Source organism: Notamacropus eugenii, chromosome 1, assembly GCF_028372415.1.
Source record: "Notamacropus eugenii isolate mMacEug1 chromosome 1, mMacEug1.pri_v2, whole genome shotgun sequence".
Taxonomy (NCBI): domain Eukaryota; kingdom Metazoa; phylum Chordata; class Mammalia; order Diprotodontia; family Macropodidae; genus Notamacropus; species Notamacropus eugenii.
Window position 1 is genome coordinate 626,135,026 of NC_092872.1, and position 12,698 is coordinate 626,147,723.

Sequence of the window (12,698 nt, forward strand, 5' to 3'; positions counted from 1 at the left end):
ATATGACTGCTCACATCACCTCTTTGATAAGCAGGGAATTAGTGATTACAATCTTTCATATAAGATGAAGGACCACCGGGTCTTACAATCTTCCCTTCTACAGACCTGTAAGGATCACTAAGTTTCATCCTTCCTCCTTCTACTACATTTTCTAGCATCCTAGCACTGACATCAGCTATGCCATTCAACCCTAAGAACTTATGGGCTCTGCCTTCCAATCTACTCTAGTACTCTAAAGACCACAGGCATTTCCCATCCATCTTGCTACTGAACTCATCTTTTTTTGTATTATTGCCCCCAAATAAAATGTGAACTTTTTGAGAACCAAAACTCTCACTTTCATAATTATATCCCTGGAGATTAGCATAGTACTTATCACACAATAAGCACTTAAAAATGCTTTTCAATCTTATTTCATCCTACTCCATTTTAATAATATGAGCTAAGGGTTAAAGAGTAAAATTAAAGAGGGCTTTCAGCTTCTGCGATTGCAGATCACAGTACCTCAAATAGTGTTTTTTATCTGCAAAACTTGCTAATTCTCACTCCATCTCCCCACAACCTGAAAATACAAAGCTTCCACGGACTATCTAATAATAATGGTAACAACGATAAAAGTCCTTATTTTGGTTCATTATCCATCCACCAGTCAATAAGAATTTTTTCTTTTCTTTTTTCTTTTTAACACTTGACCAAGTTGGAGGAATAGTTGCCACATGTAGGCCGGATTCCATTGCCGATTAACATGGAAATTTTCACCAGCTCTTTTATCAGCCTGCAGAGATTTGTCCCTCTTCAGGCAGTCCAGTGGCCTCTGGTTCCTTGGGGCTCATCATATTTGTGCCACACCTAGTGTGAGCATTCGATTGGCTTTATCCTACTACAATTCCAAAGTCCTAAACTCAAGTGATCCACAGCCTCAGGCTCCCCAGAAGTAGGGATTACATTCATGTACCAACCTACTCAGCAGCAACAATAATTTCCTAAGTGTGTGTTATATGTAAGTACTGTTCTAAATGCTGGGGACACAAACAAAGGTTAAAAAAAATTCTGCCACCAGAGCTCCCATTCTACTGAGAGAGGCAATATTTAAATAACTAGGTATATGGTGTTTGTCCTTTGTTGCCAAAGAAGACCACACCATCAGAGAAATGATGACTTGACTTGCACTTGACTTTGTTTTGAGTGAAGGAGGGCTGTGCAGGTCATCAGCCTCACTTCTCCTCCAGAGCAGGCAGACAGGTAGTGCAGAAGTTAGAGTAGTAGGAAGTCAATAAGACTCATCTTCCCGAGTTCAAGCCTCGCCTCTTACTAACTCTGTGATCCTGGGCAAGTTACTTAATCCTTTGGTCTCAATTTCCTCATCTACAAAATGATGTGGAAAAGGAAATGGCAAACTATTCTAGTACCTTTATCAAGAAAACCCCAAGTGTGGTCACAAAGAGCCAGACATGACTGAAACAACTTAACAATAAATATATAAAATGCATATGGAACAAATGGAAAGCAAGGCACTGAAGTTGGACCATAGGGTAACGCCCTCTTACAAAATGTACAGTATGAGCTGAGTTCTGAAGGAAGCTCAGAGTTGTTAAAGGGAGAAGAGAGTGCATGCCAGGCAAGGAGGACAATCAGTAGAAATGCACAGAGAGGAGATGGAGATGGAAAGTCATATAGGAGGAGTTACAAATAGGTTAGTTTTGTTGGATTGTTGAATATATGGAGTATAAGAAGACTGAAAATGTAGGAAGAAGAGCTTTGTAAATACCAGTGGACTTTATATTTGATTCCTGAGACAACAGGAGACTACTGGAGTTTACTGAATTGGTTGGGGGGAGAAAAGAGGTTGCAGCTATGCTTTAGGAAAATCATTTAGGCAGCTGAGTGAAGAATGGATTATAATAGAGAGAGACTTAAAGCAAGGACACTAATTATAAGACTGTTTCAATAATCCAATAGATTAATTATGAGATTATTCAATAGTTGAATAGAGAAGTGATGAGACCTTGAATTAGGTTGATGTCTGTATGAGTGGAGGAAAGGGTACCAAATATGAGAAATGTTCTGAGATTATCTGAGTAATACTCATTCTCACAGCATGCCTGGCCCACTTCCTTTCTATACATATATGTCTTTGATAATGTCTGTTAAGCTACTTCCTTTACACCAAGTCATCTTTGCTTACATATGGCAGTCTGCATACACCCACCGTACATCTTTACATTTAAGTTAGGTTTATTTATAATTTTACTTTGTCTGAGAATGTGGTCTTCCATGATTCATAACCATAAAACCATATTCTCACTGAGAGAATATTGATGTTAGGTTTTATTCCCCCTAACAGTTGGCAATCTGGGATCGTTGAAAGCACTGTTTTATTTTCCAAATACAATCCTGCTCAATCTTTTCTTCCTACTTGCTTCCAGCATCACATACCATCAGGTTTTTTTTTTTGTTGTTGCTGGCTGATGAAGGTAGGGAAGGAATTTCATAAACCAAAATGAGACTTGAACTGTATCTCTCCCCCTTACCCCCCTTTCCTCTGGTTTTTAGCATAATTTCACAGGTTATTTTAGGGCTGTCTGAAGCATGCAGCATATTTGAATTCCATAAAGTGAGACTCTTTCATGCTTCTACTCAGGATTTATCACATTTCAGTGGCTTTTTACAAAACTGTTTTCCTTCCGTGTGCTATATTACAGGTAGAGAATATGAGCCCGTGTGACTATGTTCCTTGGTTTCCCCATAATGGGTGAGCAGAAAAAGGCTAGTGTCCACAGAGAGTAGAAGCACATAAGGGTTAATAGAAGAGGCTCAATATTTTACAGGCAGCTGAAGAAGCATCCAAGGGAGAATATGAGGAGGGGAAGCTTGGGCAAAGTGGCCAAATGTTCACACACAGAAATAAACAACCACGAATAATTGAATATTTCAACTCTTGACAACCGTCCAGCAGCAGAAGTAACAGATGTAGCAGTGTGCTTGTCTAACTTTGGCTTGATTGAACCAAACAGACTTGTGAGGTCCTGTGGGAGTAATTCCCTGCAGAGTGGTTTGTGCCAACTTTGTGAGGATTTTTAAGACTAATTCAACTTATTTATTTACTTTTACCTTAAAACAGATACATAACTCACTCGTTATTTTTTTTTTTTGTACTATTTTCTCAAGTATTAGATTTCCCAGCTCCTGGCACTTGGCTGGAGAGTCAACATTTTCCTCATGCAATGTGTAACTATGATAGTGTAATGAAAACTCAAGGGGACAGAACACTTTGACTGTCAGGGTAAAAGCTCTATTGGCTGCTGGTCACTCAGGGGGTGACTGGTTCATAACTGCATCATAGATGGGCTATCATTTTACCATGAGAGGAGCAGGAATTTACACAGGAATTTACACAGGAATTTACACATTACTTAGGAAAACAGCCACATTTTCCTGAAGGTAAAACCAAATAGAATAGGATCAGTGGATGGAATTTGTAAAGATTTAAATATAGTGTCAATTTAAAGAAGAACCTCCTATCAATTAGAGCCAATTAGAGTTAAGTATAGGCTCCCTTAAGAGGTTTTCTTTAAGGAGTTCTTCAAGCAAAAGTGGGATGACTTCTTTTGGGATATTGTAGAGAGGATTCTTTAAGGCATGATTGAGCGGATAGTCAGTAAGGTCCATTTCCACCTTGCTATGATTCTGTAATTTTTCTCTATATTGGGTTTCTTATACTCCCATTTTCCTTAAATGTGATGATGATGATAATAAGGAGGAGGAGGAAGAGGAGGAGGATAGCTAGCACTTCTATAGTACCTTCAGGTTTCCAAAACTCTTTACAAATATTCTCATAACAACCCTTGGAAGTATATTCCCATTTTACAAATGGTCAAACTGAAGCAAACAGAGGTTAAATGACTTGCTCATGGTCCCACAGCCTGCAAATGTCTAAAGCTAGATTTGAATGGAGATCTTCCTGACTTCAGGTCCAAGACTTTATCCATTATACTAACCAGCTGCCTGAATAAGAAAAGTGGAGGATATCTTAGCTTGGTTAGAAAGTAAATGACTTAAATAGGGAGTCAAGAGATTAGAGCTCTAATTATAAGTTTGCCTTAGCTGTGTGAACTTGGGTAAATCATTTAACTCTCAATTTTTAAGTTGTGTTATTTTAAAATGTAATGACCACAGAGGCACCAGCTAAGCTTCTATTACTCCAAGGAGAACTATGATAGCTAAATATGACTGGCCTTTTAGAGAATGGGCTTTTTTCTTGTAATGTTATGGCTGAGAATAAGCACTCATTTTTCTAGAGAAGTCTTTTAGAAAAGAACTGTATAAGATGTACCAAAAGTCTTAGTGAAATTTTAAGTTATTAAAATTCAAAACTCTACTGAGTCTTTGGGGATATCCTATATAGGGGCACAGAAATACAGCTGTGAATTATACCACACTCTTAGACAACCTCTGTTCAAATCCAATCTCTCCCTGTTAACCGTCAACCTGGGCAAACCATTTCATTTCTCTGGGCCTCTTTTGCTTCATCTGTAAAATTAATGGACTAAAGCTTCTCTAAGGTCCCTTCCTCCTCTGAATCCTATTATGCTTGTCTTACAAAGTCAGAGTAAGCAACATTATATTTACTGGTTTGAACAGATCCAAAGGACCCAGGTGAGTCTTTTGATTACTCAATGAATAGCAAAGAAATAGAATGGATTTTCTAGGTCAGAGTAAATGAACATCATTACCAAATTTTAATACCAGAAAATATTGAGCCAGAAATTACTGAAAAAATGCACCTTAATGATTACTTAATCTAACTCTTTCTTCGTAGAGATAAAAAAAAAAAAACAAAAAACCTAAGACCAACAAGGGTTATGCACCTTAATCACAAAGGTAATAAAGAAGTGAATCAGGGCCATTTTTTCTAACTCCATCAGATTAAAGCCAGGTACATTCAGGCTCAAAGAGGTTAACATTCCTCTTATTTTTAGATAATAAAACTTCATTTTGGTAAGTACTGAGAAACTTAAAAAAGAGACTACAGGGAAGAAGCATCACATGTACCAAGTGAATAGCACAGTTAATTAGGTGGTTCTAACCACCATTCCCTACCTCCAACTCTTCCTCCCTGCCACAATTCCCTATTATATATCTGGGTCCCATTATCTCATATTAGACAGTGAATAGGCAAAATACATATTTTACATATTTTAAGAGGAAAATTTCACTTCTTGAGAAATGTAAATGTCTCTTCAACAGCAACTCCGTTCTCCTCATAATCCCTCTACTATTGACATATGCTAGGAACAGTCTCCATGAGTTCTCAAATAAATCCCTCTTGCCCTATATATTTTATGGCACTCTCACAAGAAGTCATTTAAATAAGACTGCAATAACTGACACTGTCCATGGTGCCTCGATTACTTACTAGAAAGCTTCTATGCATTTTATTATGACTTCCCCTAGAGAGAAACCACTTACAGAGAGAAATGAGTGGGTTTCTTTTGTTTTATCTTTAAAGAAGAAAAAATACTTGGTGTCATCACAACCAGGAGAACAGGGCAATTTTTCTATGGGACATAAAGGCATCAGCTGTTGTTAAAAACCTTGTCGTAAACACCGATATCCCCACCCCAATCGGAGGTTGCCTATGGTTATATCCTATAAAACATACTAAGCTAAGATTCTGGAGCTGTGTCTGGAAGACTACCTTTCTATGTAAATCTTTTGCATTGTCAGGAGAAAGAACAAGAAAGCCAGGCAAGTTTTATGTAGAGGAAGACTGTGACTCTGGGGATTCTGATTCCTTGGGCAGCTTTTCCTCATTGTTTTTGTTTGGGGTTCTCCAATGTCATGATTGTCCCTAGGAAGAGTCTTAGGCAGTGAGTTGGACCATAAACTGTGTGAAATATTAGGTGCAGCATACACCTATGATTGTACAGTCATGGTTTGTATCAGATCTGCAATGACTATGTGCTTCACAATACTGTCTAAACTTTTCTTAGTCTCTTATGTGGGCCTGTGTCACAGGTCATAGGATGCTGAAATAGAAACATCCTGAAGATATCTGGAGTAACCTGGGAAGGCATGCATCCCTATTTCTGTCTATTTCTATTTCCCTGTTTTTTCTTAGACTAATATAATGCACATTTAAAACCAATTTCTATATTTTAAGATTCATAGAGTGGGACACAAAGAGTTCTTAATGCCTTCTTATTTTTTGCAGATTTTCATGGGCATTACAGGAAAAAACAGCAAGAATAATATAGCTTATGTTTTCCCCTAAATGACTCCTAACTGTTGCCTTTGGGCCCACCAGCCCATTCTGACAGATTTTCCTCTCACATGAACAGTCCTTACCTGGCAATGCTGTGACACGTGAGTGTTCACAATCTAAACAGAAACTCTTAGCCAAACAGACTTGCTGAATGCACTCCAGAGGAAATTTAAGAGAAGTAAGTGAATCTAATAAGGATACAGACAAGTTAATCTGTGTCTCATTGTTAGCAATTTGGGACTCTGAAAAAAGATATCTAGAATCACCAAAAATCTGCTTTTACTCTGGAAATACGGTAAAATATTTCATAACTTCAAGGATCTTTGATGTTTCTGATGTAGGCCACTTTCCCATCCAGTCAATCTATGAGCTGGTAGCTAGTCTTTGAGAATTACTATGGCTGAAAAATTCACCATTCTATGGCCAACCTGGGGAAAAAAACCCTTTGAACATAGCCATGGTTATCCTAGAATGTCAGGTAAACTACTTGTTGCCAGGTCTATGTTAAAAGCCTTTTTCAGATTTTTAGGACTTACAGAGCTTGTGACCTTGTAGAAGAACTCTTGAAAGCCTAGGACTACCTCTAATTCTCTGTGAGGCATCAGAGGAGCAAGGTAGTAAAAGAGTCACACAGATACAAAACATCTGAAAATGAATCAAAGGAGGGAATTCCCAGTGTGGGAACTCCCTCCAACACAGAATAAAAATATTTATAACTTAGAAGATAATTTCTAGGAAGTTGCTTGAGAAACTTAGAAGGTAAATCAGTTGACCTGGGTCATCCATTACCAGAGGTAAGATTTTAATCCAAGTCTTCTTGATCACAAGACAGTACATAGATAATCATAGAATTTGAGATTTGGAAGGGAACTTAGCAGTCATCTTGTTCAATCCATACATGAAAAGAATCCCCATAATATTGACTCTGTGCAAAAAAAAATATTCCTTTGTTGACAGGGGTGGGGGGGTGAAGACAAAAAGTCAAATGGCAAATCTGCTTACAAGCTATGCGGACTGATGCCTTCCGGCTCTTAGAGGTACCCAGATGGCTCCATGCAACACACTGGCACCAATAGTCTTCAGGTCCATGGAAATCCTCCACTTGCTGCCTGGTGACATTGATGAACACTTCTCGAACCTTCAGACCTGATGGAGGAAGATAGAGAGAATCATCTGATATGGATATCTTACTCCAGCAGAAAGTTAAGGTGAGCCAACCCCTTTCTTTTTTAATTAAACAATTCTGTTCTTAATCAAAGCAAAGCTTTAATTACTTTGACAATAATATATTACTGCTAATTAAATTCTAACAGCTGAGTAGGCCAGAACACACACACATATAAAGAATTATCAACCAATGGGGGCTTTGGTGAGGTTTCAAAGGTGTCTCAGAGACTTGACTTTATCTGTGGGCACATTTACACATGTATTCCCAAAATTCTGTGACAAAAATAACATTCAAATTTATCTCCACATATAGATAATAGCAATAGTACCCAAGCAGCCACTGTAAAATTTCAGTCCCAGAAGTTCATAGGATCAAAACTTTAGAATAAGAAAGAACCTTAAAGTCTACCCAACCCCTTTAAATATTGAATAACTAAAGGTTAACTGATCAGCTCAAGGTCACACAGGAATTCAGCGTCAGAGCCAAGATTGAATCCAGATTCACTGACTCCAAATAAATGCACTGTTAGATCAACCCAGAAGAAACATATACCATGATCCTACAGCATGAAATCTCTGGAGAGACACTGAATCTTTAGTTAACGTAGTCTAATGGTAAAACACAAGACTTGGAGTTAACAGATACAAGATCAAGTTCCAACTCTTTACACTTATTAGCTACATGACCTTGGACAAGTTATTTTATCTCTCTGAGCCTCAGTTTCCTAATCTGTAGAATGAGGATAATAATCCTAGCTCTATCTATTTCATATGGCTATTGTGGAGGGGAAAAAAAGTGCCTTGCATGTTTTGAGTCACTGTATAAATGTGAACTGTTATTAATCATTTAAAAAACTATCTAACACATAATATATACATATATATGTATATATGTGTATAAGATTTATACATATATATACATGTATGATTTAGATTTAACAAGCATTTATTAAGTACCTCTTATGTGGTACCAGGCACTGTAATAATATTATTATTATAATAGAGGGGAGAAGACTATAACACACATACAATATCTGGGGATCAATTATATGCTAAATTGTCTATCATTTCCACAAAAAGGGACTCTTGAGATTTGAGATAGATACAATACATTAATGTAAACTGGATTAATCTCATAAACCTTCTTGGATAAGCTAGGACTTAAATTCATCCTTGAACAGCGGGGAAGATTTGAATAGATTTTATACACACATGTAGGTATAAATACATATATACGCATGTATATATGAAGGGAAACTGAAAATGAGAATAAAAGAACCTTTACATAAGTATCTCTGGTTAAAGTCTGATGACTAAGCTATATAAGGAATTAACATGTAGGCCACCTGTACCCTTAATACATAAGCAGACAAAGACAGCTTATGAAAGAAGATATGCAAGCGATTGACAATCTTATTAGACTTTTCCAAAACAACACCCCATTTTCCAACTCTGAGTGTTTTCACTAGCTGGTCGCCATCCCTAGACCACATTCTCTCTTCATCTCCACCTCCTACTTGCCTTAATTTCCTTCAAGACTTACTTAAACTTCCTTAGTGCCCTTCCTCTGACATGACCCTTAATTATCCTCACATTCAGTTTCAGATTCTACTTGCATTTGTGTACGGTTCTGACTACGTTTCAGGGAAGACACTGATAAGCTTGAGAGCATACAAAGGAGACAACTTTGGTGGAAAAAAAATCTTGAAAATCTTGTCAAATGGGGATTGAAGGGAATGTGAGTGTTTATTTATCCTGAAGGAAAAAAAAAAAAGCATTTTCAGATCATATTTGAGCCAAGGGGTTGGAGAGAAGGTGAAGATTAGAATTGTTCTATATTGTTTCAGAAAGTGGAATGAACTCCAATGAATAGACAATTCAAAGAAGCAAATTTAGGCTTGAAATAAGGAAGAAGTGCCTAATAATTATAGCTATTCTAAAGTGGATTATTGGCTGCCTCAGCAAGTTATGGTTCCTCCTACTGGATAGGTTATGGGTCTTCAAGTAAAGTACAGATAATAACTTATAAAGTATGCAATAGTAAAGATTCAGGTACAGATTAGAAGAGTTAAAAAAAGTCTTGAGGCCCCTGCTGATGCTGAGACTCTGATCCAACATTAAATATCATATATTGAATCCTACAGCATGTTCATTTCTGCTTTATAGACTGAACCTTGCCATATATAGAGCCAAGACCATCTGGGATTCCAGAATCTTTATTGAGTCTGCAGGCAAAATTGACAATGCATTTTAAGGTAATGTTGATACTAGATCAGAAAATATAATATTTGACCTGGATCTTGAAGGGAGATTAGTATTTTAAAAAGTAGAAATCATGGTAGATAATTCCAGGCAGGGGGATGGTTTCAGGAAAGATATAGCCCTTTGGAAAATTTAGAATATGCAAGGGGAATGGCAAATAGCCCAGCATGGTTTGAATGTAGACTATATAGAGTAGAAAGATGGAAGTTGTTAGGTCACCAAAAACAGGTGTTTATATTGTCCCATAATTTACATAGAAAAAGAGTTCAGGGATGAAAAAAAAGTGATGGGAAGACCATGCAAAAATTTAAAACACACAGCACAAAAATGCCTTGATTCATTTTCTTGCAAAGAATGAGAATTTGGGAATTCAGGAGGGACAGCTCCTAGACCAGAAACATTTCCACTTTTATTGAACTGTTGAGTTTCCCTGAGTATCAAAGACTTTGACTAAGAGCAGCAAGAAAGCAACTATCTGTAGTTGTCTGTAGTTGGAATAAGGTCAGAAGGGTTATCCCCTCAAGATGAGAAACTTTGGTGGCAACAAAATAAGGCTTTCCTCAGAACAAAAAAACCTTTGACCTCCTCCCTGCAAGAAAAAAGGGGATAGAAGCATAAAAATTTAGTTGTTCGCATTCCAAATAAATTTAAAGTTTCGTCAGTAAATGTGTAAAGCTGTGCAACTTGACAGGACAGAAAATGAAAAGAGAAAGAATTAATCGAGGGGACTGCAAATAACATTCACCATATCCTTGCCATTGATCCCTTATAAATATACTAAGAATTAACCCTGTGATGTATACCAAAGAAGAAGACATGATCTCTGATCTCCAGGAACGTATAATTTGGTTTAAAGATACATGACTTCTTCACATGAAGCAATAAAATATAAGGCATAAAGAATAAAAATTATATGGTACAGATAACAAATGCATTTGTTCAGAAGAGAAAAAGCATTGCATTGTAGGAAAAAATACAGAATTGAGAACTTATATTCTAAAGGAGACATACATACATATAAGAATATATTATATATATATATACATACATATATATATATTTATATAAATGCATTCTAGACAGTGTTGAGAGTGAGGGGTACTAGCAGCCAAGGTGTTAGGGAAAAGTTTTATGTAGAAGAGGACATTGGAATGAGTCCTTAAGGAAACTAGGGGATCCAAGGGGCAGAAGGGAAAACTAAAAGCCCCATATCTTTTTCATATGAATTTCAATCTAGCAGAATATCTCCTTCTCTGTACTTAGACTGCTGATAATTTCAACTTAAATAAAGGACTTCACAATAATTCCATTTAAATTTATTTTTGTTTTAGTTAAAATATTGCTTTTATCTGTCAGGATCTTTTTTAAATTGAAATCATCATCATCATAATGACCATCTTCATCATCAGCAATAGCTATCATGTACATAGTTCCTACTGTGTTCCAGGCACCGTGCTAAACACTTTACAAATATCTATTTTTAATACTTACAAAAAATCCTTGTAAAGGAGAGAGGTATCATTATTATGCCTATTTTATAGTTGAGGAAACTGAGGCAAACAGAGATTGACTTGTCCAAGGTCATAGGTTAATAATATTAATAACATCTAGTATTAATATAGTGCCTACCACATGCCAGATATTGTGCTAAGCACTTCATAAATATTATTTTAATTGCTCTTCACAACAATCCTGGAAGGTACATATTGTCATTACTCCCATTTTGCATGTGAGGAAATTGGTGTAGAGGTTACACTTATCCATTGTCACCTATCTAGTCTCTGAGGCAAAATTTGAACTCAGGTCTTCCTGACAACAATCCCAGCTGCTTTCTGTCATATAGTATATTAACTAATCTCCTCAGGTATTAGATGTCCATCTAATTTTAGCATGCCTTCTACATCTTTGTACAAGTCGTTCTTTAAAAAAAAAAAACATCTTGAAGAGAATGAGACAAAGGATAGATATTAGTAACAATAGTACACCATTGGCTACTCTTGGGGTGTAATTAGTGAAGCAGTTTGGGATCTATCTAATTAGACTATTATAAAGCCTGCCTTTCCATCTTGTCCGTGAGGATATTATGAAACACTGTGTCTTGTTTTTTTTTTTTTTGTGGAAATCTCAGAAGTCTGTCTTTGCACTTCTACTCATCTATTAGTCAAGTAGCCCTTTCAGTACAGGAAATGAGATTAGACTAGTTTGACTTGCTCTTGATGAACCCATGCTGGCAAGTAAGAATCATCAGTGCCCTTTCTAACCATGACTTTAATAATGCATTTTGGAATGTTGCAAGGAATCAAAGTCAAGCTTACTGTCCTAGAGTTGGAAGAAACTTAACCTTTGTGAAAATTGGGTTAACATTTGCTTCTCTCCACATGAGCAACACTTCTTTTATTCTCAGCCTTTTTTTTCAAAGATCACTCATCAAAGCTCAGCAATGACATCTACAAGTCTTTAGGACCCTGTTATGTATTTCATCTTGCCCTGAACACTCATCAACATGTACTCCCTTGCTATTTTCCCCCTCCTCTTTTATAAATTTATCCTAGTTTTGTCATTTATGAAATGAAGGGACAAGTTCTGGCTCTGGTAGCATATGCACTACAATAGGAATGACACAGAAATTATCTTGGCCCATGCACAAGAATGACACACTAATTGATGAAGTATCCTTTACTTTTATAATACTAGAGAGAAAATAGTCATAAGCAAAATGGACTTTTTCCTAACCCAAACTGATGCTTTGTTGTGGTTCAGACATTTCAGTTGTGTTCCGTTCTTTGTGAAACCCCACCTTCATTTTTTAATGGTAAAGATACTGGACTAGTTTGCCATTTCCTTCTCCAACTCATTTTATAGATTAGGAAGTGAGGTAAATAGGGTTACTCTTGCCCAGATCATATAGCCAGTAAATGTCTGAGAGCAGATTTGAACTCAGGAAGATGAAATTTTCAGATTAGAGGCCTGGCACTCTGTCCACTGCACCACCTAGCTGATCTAA

The 12,698-nt window shown here is 36.8% G+C and overlaps 1 protein-coding gene and 1 pseudogene across 3 annotated transcripts in view; one reads left to right on the forward strand and one right to left on the reverse strand.

The window, feature by feature from the left end:
• Positions 1 to 12,698, reverse strand: part of UNC5D (unc-5 netrin receptor D) — an 804,024-nt gene that overhangs the window by 326,174 nt on the left and 465,152 nt on the right. For all 3 annotated transcript variants that reach the window (XM_072635217.1, XM_072635216.1, XM_072635218.1), the window contains exon 3: positions 7,268 to 7,411. In XM_072635217.1, coding sequence (XP_072491318.1) covers positions 7,268 to 7,411 — 144 coding nt within the window. The remainder of the gene's footprint in view (positions 1 to 7,267; positions 7,412 to 12,698) is intronic.
• On the forward strand, positions 12,279 to 12,378 carry LOC140521815 (U6 spliceosomal RNA; annotated as a pseudogene).